Genomic DNA, 21,045 nt, shown 5'->3' with positions numbered 1-21,045 from the left:
AAAAGGGAGATATTTTATCTGCTACTGATCATGAGCTACAAAGCAGATGTATTACATATTTTACATATTTCAAGGGCTTTGTGTAATATTATGTAAACACACAGAAAAACAAGTGTTAGATAACATTTTTTTGGTCTCATTTCCATAAACTGACATCTTTCTAAATACTAGAAAGATTAATGTCCTTGTATTGTCCTATATAACAGGCTCCACATGATACCTGACATGTTTAAATGTCTAACAAAAGAGCTTAAGTATAACTCTTGAAAAATCATTTTATTTTCACATCTATTTCAATACAAGTATTTTAATAGTCACTCGGGCTTGTCAAAAATGAAGGGTTAAGATTTTTTACACCATATGTAAGACTGTATGTAGGTATTGTGTGATGATTTAAACAGATATTGTTGACAATTTGGTAATACTGTAGGCGTTATTTTTGCCTTGTATAAGATTACAACGTTTTGCTATGTAAACAATTTTGAGTTTCAAATAGAAATTGATCAGTCTTGGAACATACGATATCCTTACGAAAATGTAAAATGATTATAGTTTTCTAAATGATTGAATTGAAGAAGTAATGAATCTAATGATTCATTAGTAGTAAGCTTATTTAGGCGAAATACAGTGTTTTTATGGATTCTTTCGTTTTCCTTTTACTGTTAAATGAAAATCAAAAGTAAAACTGAATAAAAACAGAATAATACACACACACATGTACATGTTCCATGTCATGATAGAAAAACACAGATGAACTTTAACTTGATGGCTAATTTTGATATGAGATCATTTCATATATAAAAGGTATATTGTTTGTTCCAGGAGTGATTTAAATTTACATTTTGGATATGTATAGCTTTATAACTGCCTATCTACAGATAACACATGGGCAGGGTTATAGTTATTGTAGACTATTAAAGTTATTAATTTCTGGACACTCTGACTGCATTTTACTTTGTCTTTGTCTAGCACAAATTGTGATAAAATGATAGAAAACATTAAGTTATTGCCTATGTTCATGTTATCCTTATTAAAAGGTTCTTTTTGTTAGTCATGGTTTTATGTAAAGAATTTTTGACTGTAAAATTTGAAGACTTCATTATTTGATAGGATATTGAAGTATTTTTACATAAAGCTGCAGTTAAATGAGGCTAGTGTAACTGTTTAAACTTGAAGAATTTGTTAAGGCAGTGATTTTCAGTGAACCTGCAAGAGTGCTATGAAGAAAAATTACCTTTATGAATATTACAATGACTGGTCCATTTATGTTAAACGTTCGAAGACTTGTCATATTTGAGGCTTCTGTAAAATACCTTTCAGAATGTAACTTGTGTAAACATACAATATCAAAGTGCTATATGGTCAATAACTTACCTCGTGACTTGTCAATGTTTTGCCCTATTGAATATTAATATTTGAATAAAGGCTCAATGAAAAAGGACCATTATCTGTATCGGTGTGGAAAATCAAAACTGTAATGAGTTTTTAATGTAAGGAGAAATCCTACATCAGGATTACTTTATCAAAATATTTTATATTATAATATTACCATGCTCAAAAAATCCAATTTATTGGTTGATGGATCGGAATGAGTGGGGTACTTTACTATAGAAGGCCTTAAATTTGTGTTTACTTATTCAAATTTTAGCAACAGTCAGAGGTGCTTTTTTAAGGACAGGAAATGTTGTAAAATTCTTCTTTTTTGGAGGAAAAGTTTGAAAATAAAAGATAAAAAATGGCATTTACATTAATATAAATGTCTAATTTTTCTATTATATAGTAAATTGCAGTCAGTTATAACCCAGAATGCATGTTGTTTTCCACAGTTTTGTATCCACAAAGACAGTGTGACCCCCAGTGCTTACTTTCAGCAACAATTTATAATCATATTTTTCATCTTTCAAAATAAGCCAATTTATGCCAGTATATTGTAAATGTATTGTGGCAATTTCATTGTTTTGCTAATTTTGCTTCTTTTTATGCAATATATGAAGTAATATCATTTTTGATGCAAAATTGTGTAGAAAATATTTGCACATGTTTTCTGTCTCCACACATGGTGAAGGTTACATTCATTTTTAACATGTGAATACCACTCATCTTCCAAAATTCATCTGCCTTTGCTTCAGTATTTTGTGCTTTTTATACCATTTACAAATTTACAAGCTTTTGGTTATATTGTATATTCTATGTAATTTTAATATATTTATATGTCGTCCCTTGTTCGTCTTTTTTTTTCCTTAGTAGGTGTAACAGATTGTTGTGAATTTTGTATTTTTGTGAGTTTTCAAACATGTGTGGTTTTGTGGAATTTTAGTGAAACATGTGAGTGGGCGTTGAGGTTATGATTACACATACTGTGATTTATTGCACAGATATACAATGGTCGTGTCATTTGCATAAATGTGCAACTTTTATCAGTGTGCTTGACAGTGCGTAGGGCATCATTAGATAGATTAATAATGCTTGTTTAGATTATGCAAAGATAGCATTTTCTTATACTGATGTTTAAAGAGTGCAAAACTAAAGACAAGAGGAAATACAAAATATATTTGAGTGGATGTCCTTTGATAACAATCTGCAACCCCTAATCTAAGCACATTGCTTTGAATGTAGATAGTGCATATTTAATAAATGCGGTGATTTGCAATTTTTACGGGTAAATGGGTCTTTTTAAGCAACTTAGCATTTTAATACGCTATATTAATTTGCCAAAATTTTTCAAGTTAATAGTTATCTTCTTATCAAATATTTGCACTAAATAACACTCAAAGTACATATACATGTCCTTATCATTCCTTGACATGCACTCTTTTTAGCAAGGAAGTATGCATTGAAGAGCAGACGTTTATGGAATGTGTAAATAGTTTGTCCAAAAGGTGGAAAAAGTAGATGAAAAGGTCAAGGTTCTGTTGTTTTTTCTTTCCTTTATTTTTTTCCTGAAGTCCCCATATTGTAGACTAATTCGGATAGAGGCACTGAGTGAGTTGTTACTGCTGATAGCAATCTGTTACTGGGTCACACTGTCTTTTGGAAGTTTTTGCTGCTGCCAGTATGAGGAATGTTATTATAATGTAACAGCATGGAATCATGTATAATTTTGTCAGTGAAACTGATGATGAAGACGAGGAGGAAGTTGACTCTTCAAATGAGGAGGAGGAAAATGGTGGGGTGGAGAGTGGTTCAAGGGGGACAACTTCTGACAGTGATAGTAGTTATGATGAGGGTTGCTATGACAGCAGGGAGGGCAGCATTGTATATAAGTGTAAAGATGATGAAGCTATTGCTAATGGTGTTCCGGGAGCTCAAATGTTTGACCAGAATATTAGAGAAACGTGAGAATTACTATACTTGCATAGGCAGATCATTAGGTCTGGTACATTTACTACCTCAAATATAACTGTGAAATCTTAAACACACAAAACCACGTTTTTGGCATGCCGCAAGTTAGTTATGAATAATTTACAGAATGATCAAGTTCAGGTCCAGGTATCAGAATTCAAGTATTTAGTGTGTTGTTTGCATGAAGAATGTGTTTTATGATTTCACAGTTTACTATTTTATTTCCTCTATTCCATATATCATTTAAGCATACTCAGATTTCCCATATATTATTTATATTCAAGAGCTTATATAGATGTCATTGATATATATTTCAGCCCAGTAGCTTATTATGCCAGCAGTATCGTTTTTATGTTTGCACACACCATTATTTTCCTTTTATTTCAATACATTATCTGCCATGCTTGGCCTACATTTCTCACCGCTTTTCATTATAGAATATCATTGAGAAGGCTTACAGTAGTTATTATGTTATAAAGCTACATCATATTACATGTGCACATTGCATAACCTTAATTTACATCAAACAAGCTATCTGTAAAAGATGAGATTTATCATCAGTTAATGAAATGATTGAATTGACAACCGTGTCACTTCCTTAAGGCATTGATACCACAAGAAAAGAATTTGCATTTTAATTGCATTTCAGAAAAGAAATGCATCAAATACATGTACATGCATGCATTACTACTTCAAAAACTTATTGAAATTCTGTTATGTTTAAACGTGATTAAAGACAGATTTGTCACAGTGAAGCAGTCCTTAATTTTTATTGCACAGTAGCTGACAAAAAAAACAACAAAAACAAGAGGTAAAAAAAGAACATGTGAAACTAGTAGACAGGCAGATATGTTTCTTCATTTGAATTAGACAAAGCTTATACCTAATTTGAGTTGAAATATATGTTAAAAGCGTAAACTATTTTATTGCATGGTTTTTGCATGTTCATGTGAAAATAATGTCACCTATTGTTGTAACCTGCCCAGTACAAAAGTTTTTATTAAGAAGGAGGAGGTAGAGAATGAACAAAGTTAAGTTGTCAATCTTCAGTGGATAAAGATAAAACTGTTTAAATACACACAAAAAAAATTAAATATTTTTCTTTGTTATATTTGAAGATCAAAGCCAAGAAGGTAAATCTAGTATATCTGTTTAACATTATTGTATGTTGGTCAGAGATCTATGTTATAGGAACATAAAAGATAACTGTATCAATTTCAGTATATGTATTGATCTGTGTAAATGAACAGGCATTCAGCATTTTGAATGCATGCTACAGTTAGTGGCAGCATTTAGATCACTATAGATTGTTTGCATGTACACTTTTTAGAATACTATAAACAATAGAACTTACTTATATAGAATAAAATATTATGCATTTATGTGTGGAGAAGTTGTTGGTTTGGTGCTAGTCTTGTTTATGTTTATGCATACATTTTAAGGTATATAACTGTGTGCATGTTTTATTGAAAAAAGTCCTGAAATTTGCTTTAAATTTAAATCAAATTATAAACTGATAAAAGAAAATTTTAAAGGAAAATAAAAAAAAAAGTTTGTCAAACAAAATATTTTTTTTATTTCTTTTTTATTTATTTAAACACTGCATGTAATAAAACAATATTAAGAGTTTTTATATATGATCAAAGTTAAAACTAGAATAGTAAAATAGAAATGATTTTAATCATGTAGTTTATTGTTTGTTTAAAAACTTAAAAAACTGTTTGAAGTTTTTCTTAAACTACATATAAATAGCTTCTTTAAGTCAAAAGTTGAAAAGTAAAATCCGTCTTTTTTTGTTGTTTTTAGTTCAAAGAATGTGGAGGTCTTTCAACCTTTATTATGCATGACCTATATTAAAGTGTATGCAAACATTCATAAAGATATATTTTGGAGATAAAATGTTAAAATACTACATAAATTATACTGATATGTCATCCTGTAAAACTGTGTGATTATCAGGGCAAGATATTTAGTGTCAACTGAAGATAATAAAAAAGATCACTATGACATATAGCTCAGTTTTAATGACTAAAATTCAATTTACTCAAAGTATCAACTTCCCTCTTCATTGTATTTTACTTTACTTTTAAGGGTTTTTTTGCATAAAAAGGAAAATCTATTATTTTATTAGGGACTTCTGATTCTTTCATTTGAGGAAGCTATCCATGTAGCTTATGGAATGTTGGTGGTTCTACTAAGGTTATTTTTGTGCCTGAAATAATGCATATAGTGGCATCTGAGGTCTTCCTCCACCATTAAAACTGGAAAGTCGCCATATGACCTTTTACAGTTTGTGTGTGCTATGTAAAACCCAACAAAAAAAAATATTTTATTTTTACTCTGGCACATTAAACTGAAGCCAAAATAGTTAAATATACATGGACTTCAGTTCTTGATACTAAGATACTGATGTTGTTAACTTCGTATAATGAACATGATTTGAATTTGGAACGTAACTTCATCAGGTTCTAAAATTAAAGCTTCTAACCATATATGGCGTGATCAGACTGCTAGGATGTGCCTGGCCCTATTCTACTAGAATTGGGCAGGTTGTTCATAATCTCTTGTGTTTCAAAACCTGTATTATGTAGATTAACCTAGTTTTCCTCAAAATTATATTTCTCCATTACAACAATACCAAGCATTTGTTTTATATTAGACTTACATCACTCTATCATGCTTATATTGTAATTCTCATCAAGCTCACATGATTTATAGCCTTCATAAATGTTATTTATAATGTTGATTCTTATGTTAACTTCTCAAGTTTTATGTTTATTGAAACTTGTTTATTGAGCAGTTTATTTAAACGTTTTGTTTTTGTTTTTAGTTTATTTGAGAATAGCAATGTTTCAACTTGTAAGAGATTATGTCTGTTACAGGTTTGAGCTGGATCCTGCAATGAAAGAAGCTTGTCAAACATTGGCCACCTACTTGGAGGATTCAACACTGGTTCAGACAAAACAACTGGTAATAATGCTAAAGTAACTTACTATTGATGTTATGTAATAGTCTTGTTGGAATTACTAGCCATTTTTAGCTCAACTATTTAAAGAACTATTTGAGCTATTGTATCACAAGGTGGTTAAGTCTTTTTGTGCAAGTTGGTATCTACAAAACTGCTGAAGGGAATTTGTTGAAACTTCAAACACTTAAGAGTATAATAGGAGGTCACTGTCCGAGGCCCATGATTCTTACATAGAGTTTTGGACTTGGAATATTCTACATTGTCCAGGCTCTTAATATGCACAAAGAATAGTTGAGCATGCTTTCATACAAACAGCTCTTGTTAGTTTCTTGGAATTCAGGTTTTTTTAAAAAAAAAAGGGAAACTGGGAAGCCAACTTTACAGTCCGTCAACTCATTATTGCAGGCTGGCCAGTCTCTACACTGGTTGTAAGTAAACTTGGCTCCTCATTCAAAGTCTTGGAGATGATGTTGTACTTATTTTGCTTGAATTAATTTATTATTTTGCAATTTTAAATGGAAAATACAATTTTTTTCTGTATGTATGCTCATATCATTTATTATGACATATTTGGAAGCTTTCAGTGTATGCCATTAAACATCTCTAATTTCTCCCCCATGAAACACTATAGGTATTAATGATTTGATGTGATTTGATATCAAAGGTATCTTGTTGAGAATGTTGCACAATACTATTCATATTCTGTCTCTTTATTTTGGTATTCCATATGTTAACATATCTATGCAAAAATGTGAAATGGTTATCTGATCTCTAAAGTTTTTATTAAAACTAAGACCTTGATGTTTCCTTAGAGGGCAGCTTCTTGAATATTTCTATTAAGTCTGTCTCATACAAGTTTAAGGTCACTGTTCATCAGCCATGTGTTTTTACTTATCTCTCTTGGGTAATAATTTATTATTTAATAAAGAAGTTTTGCTGATGGATTTCAATAGTGGTTCTTCTCAGGTGCTTATAATAGAATCTAAAATTATGCACAGAGGGGACTTTACTTTAGGTCTTCCTCCTTCAGTAAAGCTGAAATTTAGTGACCATTACAGTAAAAAAGGTTAACATATCATCACCTTAGTGCATTAACGGGTTATGTCCTTCTTAATTAATAGGAGTTAACCAGTTAATGCATTAAGTTGATGATATGGTAATTTTTCTATAGAGATCAAACATTTGCCTGTCACCTTCACCCATATTAAATCATGTAAAAACCATTCCTGGTATATTGATGACATTGAAATTTATTTGCAGTATAAACAGTTAAAGAAGGTATGTCTTGAAAGTCTTGTAATATCCTGCAGACTTTGGTAGTGAATTTATTAGAATATTTCTCCTCAACTTCTGTTTTTTGTTACAATTAATATTTCCGGGTTTAATCTTCACAGTGATTTGCTTAAGTTGTGAAACTGGCTGAATTCATCAATAGATTTAATGACCGTCTCTGGAAATATGGTAAATAGATAACAGTGTGGGTGTGCTGAAGGTAATGTGGCAGTTACGCCACTTCATTATTTTTATTTTATTATGTATACTTCACATGTGAATATAATGTGTTTTAGAAGGGTAGGATGTGGAAATGTGAGAGATTTTAGAAATATAGATCATTCATGTGTAAATTATTCATATTCATTATAGGTTTATTACTTTTCCTGGTTCTAAGGCAGGATAATTAAGGGCTGATAATTTATTGACTATATTATTATTTTTGTAAGATCATTGATGAATTCAGACATTGTCACAGCAGGCTTTGCATGTGACACACCCTATGTATTCTTCCAGATGTGGCATACAATCATTCTATTGCAGGATCTGATACATTCTTGTTCATGTTTGTAATTAGTTGTAGTGGTGACAATTTGCCATATTGTCTGTAGGCAGGTAATGTTTAATTAGTGTATTTAATGGTAATAAGTTGAAAATAATACGAAATTACAACAATTAAAATATATATATGTTATATGTATATATATAGTACTGTGGAACAACTATTAACTGTCAAACAATTATGTTAAAACATGTATGTAAAATGTTTATGTTACTGTAAATTCAGAAGTATTCATACAAGATTTATTTAGAAAATAGTTATTTTTAAAAAAGAATTGATATTTTTAAGTTAAGTTTGACAAAGTCTAGAAATAAATACAAATAGTTATATGGAAAATGAAAAAAGGCAATGCAAAATATCAGATGCATGAATAGTGATATAAAATCTTTTTTCAATATATTTAGCATCAATGAAATCATATGAATATATCTGCTTTTACAGTGTGTTTTCATAATCATGTCTATAATGTAATTGTATGTGAATTAACTGAATTGTCAATGTCAAATAAACAAATGTTTACTTAAATTCAGCATTTAGAGGAATTTTACCAAGAGTTTAAACCAGAAGAATCTGGATCTCAGTTGTTTTTAACAGGCTTTCAAATTAATGCTTTACTCTTCTTTCATTACTCACTTCTAAAATTCCAGTACCTTTGTTATTTTCTTAAAGTGATATAAAACTTGATTACATTAGGTCAGTCTTTGGAAGTTAATGTTGAGCTTCAGCTTTTTGTCACTGTCTAATGAACGTCAGATTTTTGCTATGTGATGTTATATAAATGCTGAAATTCTGCATGTGGTATGCTGGGGCTATGCTTGCAACAGTCAAACAGTGCACACATTTGTCCTTGTTACTTATTGTAAGGGATCATTACTGACTTAAAGAAAATAGCTTGCTTGATAATTTCTGAAGGAAGAAAGTTTGATATATGACTTGATATTTGTAGGTTGTATTGTTTAGTTTATACAGAATTTATGTTATTTCAATTGTGTAGAAAACTATAAGACACGCTCTTGAATCGGTTTCTTGAACCAATCCATACTGAATAATTTGTGTAAAAGTTCCTTGCTTGCCTCTGATGGGGTTTGAATCCATGTGACTGGCCATCCTTATATTACTAGTCCAACACGTAAACCATTTGACCATCAATGTTTGATTGTAGAGTACTTTCTGTGACAGAGTCATGTGAACCAGTATGTCTAAAGTCATTAATCTTGCACAATTTTATGTGGTATGAGTGTAGCAATTGGCAGCTACTTAATGAAATCAGGTTTAGCTATTGTACAAGGTCCAGAAACTGTTATAATTGATATACAAGCAGTTACACCAAATGGAAAAGCAGACTGTATTGAAATTATAAAGTCTTTTATAATTTTTAGCAGACATTTTTAGTTACTTTTTATACCAGTTTTGAAGAAACAGACACAAAACTTTTGTATTATGATTCAAACTAATGCAAATCATTAAAAAACAAGTGGGCACTATTAAAGCAAATCAGCACCAGTCAGTGTCATTACCCTGAACATTTCAAAATCACTCATATTCTATATCCCTCAAACTATTCACTGTTTATTTGTCTATCACGTTATGGGTAACAAATTGAATTTAATTGTCACTGTGTAAATATTTTCTAAAACATATCCTTCACTGTACGTTTAGAAACCTGGCACTGTTAATTACAGTTTTTCCCAATTTAGGATAGGAATATCAATTAGCTTATATAGAATCCTGATCACTGTACATTTAGATGAAAGGAGTCGGGTGTAGAATGCATGACTAGAGATAAAGAGTAGCTTGGACATGGGTGAAATAACAAAATGAGGGGATTTCGTTTCAGAATAACAGCCTTGAGATAATACAGAAGGAGTGGTTTAAGGTGTCGTCATCAAAGCTAGCCGACGCCCACCAGAATGAGGACTACTTGTCATGCTTTAATGAGATTTCAAAACGACTCCTTGAGTACATAGTAAACATGCAAGATTCAAATGTGAGTTATTGTTCTTCGGATATTAATATTAATTTATTACTTTAACAGTCAGGATCATTGTTATCTTTGAATTATAATTTTACATTTTGTTCTTTTTGAACTTAATGAGATTTTTAACCAGGTTTTCCGAAGGAAAAAACTGGTCATTAGATTGAGGTATGTCGGCGGGCGGACGGGCGGGCGGGCGTAAACAATTTCTTCTGTGCGCAACTCCTTCTACATTTCTCAACGGATTTTGACCAAACTTTCACAGAAGCTTTGTCATCAAGTGCCCTGGCGCATATTGTCAGGGTTTTGCGATTGGATAATATTTGACCTAATCATGGCCCTTTGTTTTTTTTCCTTATATAGAATATATAGTGAACAATTTCTTCTGTGCGCAACTCCTCCTACATTTCTCAACGGATTTTGACCAAACTTTCACAGAAGCTTTGTCATCAAGTGCCCTGGGGCATATTGTCGGGGTTTTGCGATTGAATAATATTTGACCTAATTATGGCCCTTTGTTTTTTTTCCTTATAAAGAATATATAGTGAACAATTTCTTCTGTGCGCAACTCCTCCTACATTTCTCCACGGATTTTGACCAAACTTTCACAGAACCTTTGTCATCAAGTGCCCTGGCGCATATTGTCGGGGTTTTGCGATTGGATAATATTTGACCTAATTATGGCCCTTTGTTTTTTTTCCTTATATAGAATATATAGTGAACATTTTCTTCTGTGCTGAACTCCCTCTACATTTCTAAACGGATTTTGACCAAACTTTCACAGAAACTTTGTCATCAAGTGCCCTGGTGCATGTTGTCAGGGTTTTGTGATTGGATAATATTTGACCTAATTATGGCCCTTTGTTTTTTTTCCTTATACAGAATATATAGTGAAAAATTTCTATCGTGTGCAACTTCTCCTACATTTCTCAACGGATTTTGACCAAACTTTCACAGAAGCTTTGTTATCAAGTGCCCTGGCACATATTGTCGGGGTTTTGTGATTGGATAATATTTGACCTAATTATGGCGCTTTGTTTTTTTCCTTATACAGAATTATCAATATATAGTGTACAAATTCTTCTGTGCTGAACTCATCCTACATTTCTCAACGTATTTTGTTCAAACTTTCACAGAAGCTTTGTCATCAAGTGCCCTGGCACATATTGTCGGGGTTTTGTGATTGGATAATTTTTGACCTAATTATGGCCCTTTGTTTTTTTTCCTTATACAGAATATATAGTGAACAATTTCTATCGTGCGCAACTTCTCCTACATTTCTCAACGGATTTTGACCAAACTTTCACAGAAGCTTTGTTATCAAATATATAGTGAACACTTCTTCAGTGGCAATTCCTCCTACATTATTCATGTTTTACATTGCACATAGTTACATTGTTTGTTGCTTGTATTTGTATTTCAAATACAACATATTTATCTACAATGGTGATAATTGAAAACCTGGTTTCATGGCATTGCCATGTTTCTTGTTTGTATATATGACTTGTGGCTATGGCTGTTAATATATTTATATTCCTGCTGGTAATGCAATGTATTGGTCAAGTTAATTTTGTGGTAAAGAATGCTTACTTTCAATTACCTGCCCCTCAACTTAAATTTTAACTTTGTATTGTGAGAAAGCCTTTCAACTGACAGGAAGATGGTCAGTGATTCTACTAAGGTGCATTGTGTGCCTAATTAACATATAGAGGGGCACCTTTTAGGGATTCTATTTCATTATAGCTAGGAAGGTTAAATGTAAATTTAATCATATATTTCTAAAAACTGGTGTTAAAATTTTGAAAAAAAAATTATTTTTCAGGGTAATACAGCTATTCATTATGCAGTATCTAATTGCAACTTTGACATAGTAAGTTTATTGTTGGATACTGGTGTATGTGACCTTAACAAGATGAACAAGGCAGGATATACAGCTGTTATCATGGCAACATTAGCTAGTGTACAGACACAGAGACAAGAGGAAGTTGTACAGAGACTTTTCTCTATGGGAAATGTTAACCAGAAAGCTTCCAAGGTAACATTACAACTTATTTTCTTTAAACCAGTTAGATTCCTAGGGAAGTCCTACAGCTTTTGGTTTGTGAGTCTACCATTGTTAATATGAGAATTTGGCAGATGATTATTTGGTTTATGACACTTATTCCTTTACTAATTCAAAGTGTTTGTTTGGAGTTCTTGCTTCTGGTATAGAATCTAAGAAAACTCTTTAGGTAATTGAAATACAGAACTTTGGGTACGTACAAACAGACAAACAAACAAACAAACAAACAAACAAACAGTGTTTGGATACTAGTCTGAAACAAAAATTTTTGTTTTTGAAATACTTTATATAATGCATGTTGGTAAATTATTCTTACATTGTTCAAAAGTAAGTAAAAAAAAAGATTCTTGTTTACTTAGCCAATTTCAATTATTTACTATGTATGAAATTAAGTTTTTGTTTCTCCCTTGATTCACTAGGATGGACAGACAGCTCTGATGTTTGCTGTAAGACAGGGTCGTACAGAGATGGTGAAGATGTTACTGGATACCGGAGCTGATACTAACATCCAGGATGATGAAGGGTCAACGGCCTTAATGTGCGCGGCCGAGCATGGTCATACTGAAATAGTCAAAATGCTCCTTAACACACCAGGTTGTGATGCTACTATTGCTGATAATGTAAGTCTACCTAGATGTTTCTCATGTATGCATGTGATTTTGAAATCAAATCTATGGTAAAATTAAAACCTGATTGGACAATCTAAATATGACAAATAGTTATAGATTTTCAAATAGGTAAAGCCATTGTTCTACATCTTGTTTTTGCATGCAATGACCTCTTAATTTGAAGATTATTTCTTCAGTAAGATTTAAATTGGTTTGATAAAAATTTGAAACCAATGTTTTGATATTACATTGTGCATAAAAAAAGAGTCCCAGTCACATTTTGTAAGATTTATGAGGGTCAGGAGTTTACAATATAGAGGATTGTCCTTTCAGTAAATCTACTCGATAGAATATCTGCATCTTGGCATTTTGTCTTCATTTTATTTTATCATTTGATTTTTTTACATCTAGTTTTGTTTAATTTGTAGACTTTTTTTGTCAAACATCTCTTTAATATATACATGAATGTATTATCATTTTCTCACATGTTGTCTGAAACCTTTGTAATGCCTGATTTTGTTTCCTTTTTAGACTATTATAATTTAATAGATGGTTTATTTTGATATCTACATAGTATATACATGTATATATATTGTCAGCAATAATGTGAATGACCTTTTAATGTGAAATACAAGATGTAATTATCTTCTTCCTAAATGAATTGATTCATAGGATGTTTATGAAATAAAATTTTGAAATAAACAGATATTTTAGGTTCAAATTTATCTTCTCACAAATTTTTTTCTGTTGAGACAATTAAAGGAATTATGTCCTATTTGGGGTTAAGGTTGTTGATTTCAAAAAGCTAGCCCCTCACTGCTGTGGGTTTGAATTCTGCCAATATTTTAGATTCTTTCATACTTTCAAACTACCAAGCTAGAATTATGAAATCTTGATGGTTATACTGAGGTGCCCAGTAGGGCGTGAAATAGTGCACTGAGGGGCACCTGAGGTCTTCCTTCACCAGTAAAGCTGGCAAGTCGCTGTATGACCTTAACCGTGCCACATAAAACCCAACGGAAAAAAAAAATGTCCTATTTGGTTATTTAGTATAGTGATTTAACAAGTCATTCACATGATAGTTGATACTATATATACATGTGCTATGTTGTTATATTGATGTTGTTATGTAGCATGTATACTGTTGTATGATGTAGGATAACAGTACGGCCCTCTCTATCGCCATGGACGCAGGACACAAGGACGCTGGTGTTCTACTTTATGCCCATGTTAACTTCGGTCCTGGACATTCACCTGTAAGTTAAAATCATATCACATGGATTTGTTTGGACACTTAGTAATAACTCTGATTATGATACAATTTGCACCTAGAGTAGGTCCAACATAAACATTAGATATAAAAACCCTATATATTTTTATAGATGCACATATAAATAGAGTTTTGTAAAATGGAAAGTAATTTATTTAAGTTATGGAAAGAGTTTTTTATTAAGTGCTTATGATTTTAATCGAAGATTAGAGTTAAAAAATGAAACTTAGCAACATCCTTTCACATGGCCACAAATATTCATAAATTTTTAAGGTCTTATTTTAATCACATGAGAACAAATGAGTCTTTTTCAGTTTCAGTATAAATCTAGATATTGTTACATTAAATGGTTATGAAATTAATGATTTATTTTGTAATGCGTTAAGTGCCTATACAACTTGAATAATACTGGAGTGAAATTACATACTTTAAGGCATGCTGGTTTTAAGTGGTTTATATAAATTACTATAAATTTAAGATGTCTTTACAGCATTCTACAATGTTTTGAACCAGACAGGTTAAGATATGATTTATATTTTCATCTTTATTATAAGATATGAAATCTTATACAACTATATGCCTGATAGTTAATTTGCTACATGTAACATATAATGTATATTCAGTGTTTATCTCTAGGGGGATTTAATATGTCAAATATAAAACATGCATGTATTATACAAGATGATGCTAGATCTATTGCTAGATTCTTGATGACATATTTTATTGCATAAGGTGTGATTCTATTGGGTTTTTTTATGAGTCATACAGCATTATGTACAGTGCAGTTTTAAAATGGATAGTAAAAATTTGGAAAAAAAACCAAAACAACAAAATATATATGGAATAATACTCTACACAAAAAATATGTTCCCATTGATTTCCTTGTAAAAGCTGGTTAAAAAAACGAATGTAAACACAAAGTCTTTGTTTTGCAGTATAACTTTGTGCCAAATTATATTTTATAACTATGGTTTTGTTTGCTTGATGTTTAAAAACCTCATGATAATGATAAGAGTAGTGTTTACTGATGAAAGTACAGATATTGTCAAAAATAATGAAATAGAAGAGTGGGAACAACACAATAGTATTATTGTTGCTTTAATCTGATGAAATAGGTAGCAAATGATTTGAAAACAATTCCTTACATTATCGAATGAGACAAGTCTCTATGAAATTTCTATGAAATTTTCTCATTTATCTTCTGGAAATAAGTTTTTTTCTTCTTCATATACCCATACTGAAAAGACAGAATCAGGATATTTCAAAATATTTCTCATGTTTTGTTATATTTGGAGCATGTTGTATAATTAAGTGATAATATTTTCGTTTTTTTATGAAATAACATTTAAAAACCCCTTTGTTATTATTTCTGGCAGTCTATTTAATGCTTTTAACAAATTACTGAATAACTACCAGAAAATTAATGGATAATTACTATTTTAGTTGAAATAATAACTTTAATTACATTAATCTACATGTAAATACTCTGTAATTACTGCATTGTTCTCTGTGTATTTATCATAATCAAACATATGTACAGTTTGTAATATATATATATCAAAGTTTATTCAAGAATTTGAACATCTATACTATATCTTATGGTATAGCTTATGTTCTTACATGACTGAATTATAACAGACTTATACTCTTTAAAACTTTCAGCATAGACTGCGAAAACATCGTTTTAAAGTAAAACAAAGGATATGAAAGGGGTTGGTGGTATTTAATTGTGATGCAAACTTGGTTGCAGCACCCTGCATTGGCTAGAGTCAGACCCGCAAATCATATTTCACACTATTTTCTTCTTATTTTTTTTCCTGTCTAAATTGCCAAAATGTTTGTTTTAGGAATGATGCTGCTGTTTTTTTGTGTTTATGCTTCGGAAGTCTAATTCTTGGACATATTTAAGGCCACTGCATATGTGAAAAAAAAAAATGTGATGAAAATTTTTTACTCTATGATAAAACAAGCTTATTATAATAATAAAGGAAACATTACTGTTTTCATGTATAAGAATAAGTCTGATTAATGTTTATTAGTAATGTCTTTTTTATATGTTCATGGTACGACTCTGTCTTCTGCGGGAAATAGTCTCTGATAAGTTGTTGTAAGATTTACATTATGTTGTCATTTAAGGTTTTGTTGGGCTTTTTGACTGTACAGGAAATGCTTATTTTGGTTGGAATGTCAATGACTTAGTGAATTCTTTCATACAAGGAAGCCTTGACCCAGCTAGCTTACAATGTCCAATGCTTTCAACAGTAGCCTCTTGCATGTAATATTGAACAGCTTCTGAACAGCATAACAGAATGTGACTGTTACAGTACAAATGTGACTTTAGTCAAAAACAGTGCTTATGGGTTACTGGCTTTTTACTCCTAATAATAAGCATTGAATGTCTCATTTCTGTTGTCAATGGTTAATTCTTAAATGACTTGTGTTGATTGTTACCATTTATGTTGCTTTGCATTTTGGCTATATCGAAATACTTAAATAAACTTTGGGAAAACTAAAACTGGCAACAAAATTATTTGCGTTTTACTTTTAAGAGGAATAGTGTGAAGTATTATCTTGTGTATAAACAGCCCCTAATTCCCAACCAGTGAAATATATATATATTCGGACCAACAGTGACACACCAATGGCACACCATAATTATTATATCCTGTTTATTCAGATACTGGAAGCCTTATTTAATCTGTTGCATTTAATTTTATGTCTAAGCATCAAAAACAATGTGTATTTTTTATGTTGATTTGTTGCACAGTTTTGTTTTGTTTGTTTTGAATTTTCTACACATTCAGTGTTATGATTTGCCTGTTGATGTTTTTTTGACACTTTATAATATTTACTATTACAATATACATGTAAATTCATTTTTATTAGTCAAATTTCAGAAGTGATTAATACTTTTTTTCTCACAAACTTTGAACAGAAATTAAATATTTATTGATATTTTCCCATGCATAATAGCTGTACATCTCCTTGCTTTTTCACCTATTTGATAGATTGTAGTAAAATAGAAGTTTTACCCTTTATTATTGGCGAGAGGAAGTCTGAAATCAAACTTGCACGATTTATAAAAGTATCTCTTAGTATATCACAATTATTATAAAATACCAACATTATCACAGTAACAGAAAAGATATAAATATGAATTAATTTGCTTCAGTAGTATATTTTATTTTAATTAACATAGTGAAATTTTAATGCAATGTGTCTGTTATGCATGTTTCCATGTTGTAACACTGTATTGTATATGCTACAGGCCCCAGGCCGGAAATCAAGGAAGACTTCAGGATCCTCTCCTTTAGCCAGGTACTATATTAGTTATAACTCTTTAATCATCTTCTCTGCCAGGAACTATATTAGTAACAACACTTTGGTCATTCTCTCTTTTTGCCAGGTACTATGTTAGTTATAACTCTTTAATCATTCTCTCTGCCTGGGTCTATATTAGTTATAACACTTAAATCAATTCCTCTCCTTTGGCCAGATACTATATTAGTTATAACTCTTTAATCATCCTCTCATTTAGCCAGGTACTATATTAGTTATAACTCTTGGATCATTCTCTCCTTTAGCCAGGTACTATATTAGTTATAACTCTTGGATCATTCTCTCCTTTAGCCAGGTTCTATATTAGTTATAACTCTTGGATCATCCTCTCCTTTAGCCAGGTACTATATTAGTTATAACTCTTTAATCATCCTCTCCTTGCCAGGTACTATATTAGTTATAACTCTTTAATCATCCTCTTTGCCAGGTACTATATTAGTTATAACTCTTTAATCATCCTCTCCTTCAGCCAGGTTCTGTATTAGTTAAACTCTTTAATTATCCTCTCTGCCAGGTACTGTATTAGTTATAACTCTTTAATCATCCTCTCTGCCAGGTACTATATTAGTTATACTTATTTAATCATCCTCTCTGCCAGGTACTATATTAGTTATAACTCTTTAATCATCCTCACTTTAAGCCAGGTACTACATTAGTTATAACTCTTTAATTACATTCTCAGCCAGGTACTATATTAGTTATAACTCTTTAACCATGCTCTCTTTTAGCCAGGTACTATATTAGTTATAACACTTTAATCATCCTCTCCTTTGGCCAGGAACTGTATTAGTTATAACTCTTTAATCATCCTCTCTGTCAGGTTCTATATTAGTTATAACTCTAATCATCCTTTCTGCGAGGAACTTCATTAGTTATAACTCTTTAATCATCCTCTCCTATAGCCAGGTACTATATTAGTTATAACTCTTTAAACATACTCTCCTTTAGCCAGGTACTATATTACATGTAGTTATAACTCTTGAATCATCCTCTCCTTTAGCCAGGTACTATATAAGTTATAACTCTTTAATCATCCTCTCCTTTAGCCAGGCACTATATTAGTTTAAACTCTTGAACCATCCTTTCCATAAGCCAGGTCTATATTAGTTATAACTCTTTAAACATCCTCTCTGTCAGGTACTATATTAGTTATAACTCTTGAATCATCCTCTCCTTTAGCCAGGTACTGTATTAGTTATAACTCTTTAATCATCCTCTCTGCCAGGTACTTCCCCACCAACTGGCATTGTCTGTAACCTTTTTAGCTCACCTGTCACAAAGTGACAGGGTGAGCTTTTGTGATCGCTTTTCGTCCGTCGTCCGTCCGGCGTCCGTCCGTAAACTTTTACTTTAAATGACATCTCCTCATAAACCATCAAGCCAATTTCATCCAAACTTCACAGGAATGTTCCTTTGGTGGTCACCAGGGGGTCATTGATTTTCCCTATATGCATATAGTAAAAAACTTTAAAAATCTTCTTTTAAAGAACCCAAAGAGCTAGAGCTAAGATATTCAGCATGAAACATCTTCTCATGAATGTCTACCAAGTTTGTTCAAATAAAAGCCCTGGGGTCAAAATTGGCCTCGCCCCAGGGGGTCATTGATTTTCCCTATATGCATATAGTAAAAACTTTAAAAAATCTTCTTTAAAAGAACTCAAAGAGCTAGAGCTTAGATATTTAGCATGAAACATGTTCTAATGGGTGTCTACCAAGTTTTTTCAAATAAAAGCCCTGGGGTCAAAATTGGCCCCGCCCTGGGGGTCATTGATTTTCCTTATATGTGTATAGCAAAAACTTAAAAAATCTTCTTTGAAAAAACCAAAATAGCTAGAGTTTAGATATTAAGCATGAAACATCTTCTAGTGAGTGTCTACAAAGTTTGTTCAAATAAAAGCCCTAGGGTCAAAATTGGCCCCGCCCCGGGGGTCATTGATTTTCCTTATATGTGTATAGCAAAAACTTAAAAATCTTCTTTGAAAAAACCCAAAAATTGCTACTTTTTAGATATTAAGCATGAAACATCTTCTACTAAGTGTCTTTACAAAGTTTGTTCAAATAAAAGCCCTGGGGTCAAAACTGGCCCCGCCCCAGGGTTGTCATTGTTTTTAACTATTTTGTTATAGTAAAAACTTAAAAAAATCTTCTTTTGAAAAACCCAATGAATTAGAGCCTTAGATGTTAAGCATGAAAACATCTTCTTATAGGTGTCTACCAAGTTTGTTCAAATAAAAGCCCTTTGGTTAAAATTAGCCCTGCCAGGGGTGGGGGAGGTCATTGTTTTTCATTATATATGTATAGTAAAAACTTAACATCATGAAACATCTTCTAATTGGTGTCTTCCAAGTTTGTTCAAATAAAAGCCCTTGAGTTTAAACTGGCCTTGCTCAGGGTAACTATATACAGGTGAGCCACCTCAGGGCCATCATGGCCCTCTTGTTTTCATTATTTTCTTTACACTTTTATAAATTCACCATGCTAGAAGATAGTTTTTCTTGGAAAAAGTTCAGAATAATTCTTGCCTAATATAACTACCTGTTTTCATTTCTCTGTTGCATTAAGTTCTGTATCACTTACCTTACTTGTTTCATCCTTGAAGTAGATTCTATATATTCTAGCTAGAAGATTTATTTTCAGGATATAACTGATATATTCGGTCATAAAATGAATTCATATTTTAGCTTACTCTTTGAAAAATACATAATGGCCCTTTCTTTGCATTCATTTTATCATTCCTTTGCCAACAGATGCTCATTATCATTCTGTATCTATCTAAAATCCTATGTTTCTCAGAACTCTTTTAGTGTGTTAGTTATTGGCCTTTTTTTCTCATCTTAACGGGAAAAGTTATTCTGTAATTTTCTTAATGTATTTTCTTGTGAACTGTCTTGATCTCTATTTCTTTGTCATGAAGCATGTCAAACATTAAATCATCATCTCTTAGCATGAGGCTTCTTGCCATGTACAAGTTGCTAGCATGTTTTAGTGACAGGGGTGTGTTTAGATGACATTCAAGACAAAAAGTCAAAAGTTCATATAATTCAGTATATACACAATAAATATTCATCCAACTCAGTTATATAAATTCTTGTACTTAATTATATTAGTCATCACATACTTTCAATAAAACAAAATTTCTTTTTATTTCATCCGGCACATGAAACATGTATCCCCCTTAATATGTTAAACTAAACAGAACATTTTCGATATCTGATAGAGATTACACACTAAAAGTATCCTGTCCATTGGTAACAACAATGCATAATGGGACAATTGGGGGAAACAAAATCTGGAACTTGAAATTCAACCTTATCTTATAACTGATGTTAAGAATTTGTGTGAATAAAGTTTGTCTGTAAAGGTTCTCTTAGATATACAATAGTAATCAACTTATATGAACACAAACAATGAAGATGATGCTTATTGTTTGACAATTTTGATACATAGAGTTTTATTATGATGTATTGGTAATTGAAACAATCTTAATATTTTTAACTGGTGTAAACCATAATGTAAGCAGAAAAAAAATATTGCAAAAGGTTAAGTACATAATATTACTAGTACATCATATACATTGTTGTCACAAAATGTGCATCATATACAATGCTATAGTGTTGTCACAAATATAGCTTCTGTATTCTGCTGGT

General features: G+C 31.4%; 1 protein-coding gene across 15 annotated transcripts in view; it reads left to right on the top strand.

Moving 5' to 3' along the window:
• Positions 1-17,492, top strand: part of LOC132723746 (KN motif and ankyrin repeat domain-containing protein 2-like) — a 35,252-nt gene extending 17,760 nt beyond the window's left edge. For 4 of the 15 annotated variants that reach the window (XM_060708510.1, XM_060708512.1, XM_060708511.1 and 1 more), the window contains exons 4-11: positions 3,108-3,335; positions 6,225-6,312; positions 7,571-7,588; positions 9,982-10,131; positions 11,942-12,154; positions 12,601-12,801; positions 13,947-14,045; positions 17,328-17,492. In XM_060708510.1, coding sequence (XP_060564493.1) covers positions 3,108-3,335; positions 6,225-6,312; positions 7,571-7,588; positions 9,982-10,131; positions 11,942-12,154; positions 12,601-12,801; positions 13,947-14,045; positions 17,328-17,477 — 1,147 coding nt within the window. In that variant the 3' untranslated portion in view covers positions 17,478-17,492. The other 11 variants (XM_060708517.1, XM_060708516.1, XM_060708519.1 and 8 more) reach the window with 11 other exon arrangements.
• Positions 17,493-21,045: the final 3,553 nt, after the last annotated feature.

This window comes from Ruditapes philippinarum, unplaced genomic scaffold (genome assembly GCF_026571515.1).
Source record: "Ruditapes philippinarum isolate M1 unplaced genomic scaffold, ASM2657151v2 ctg1121_1_1_1_1, whole genome shotgun sequence".
NCBI lineage: Eukaryota > Metazoa > Mollusca > Bivalvia > Venerida > Veneridae > Ruditapes > Ruditapes philippinarum.
Note: the sequence above shows the minus strand (reverse complement) of the source record. Positions and strands in the feature narration are given on the sequence as shown.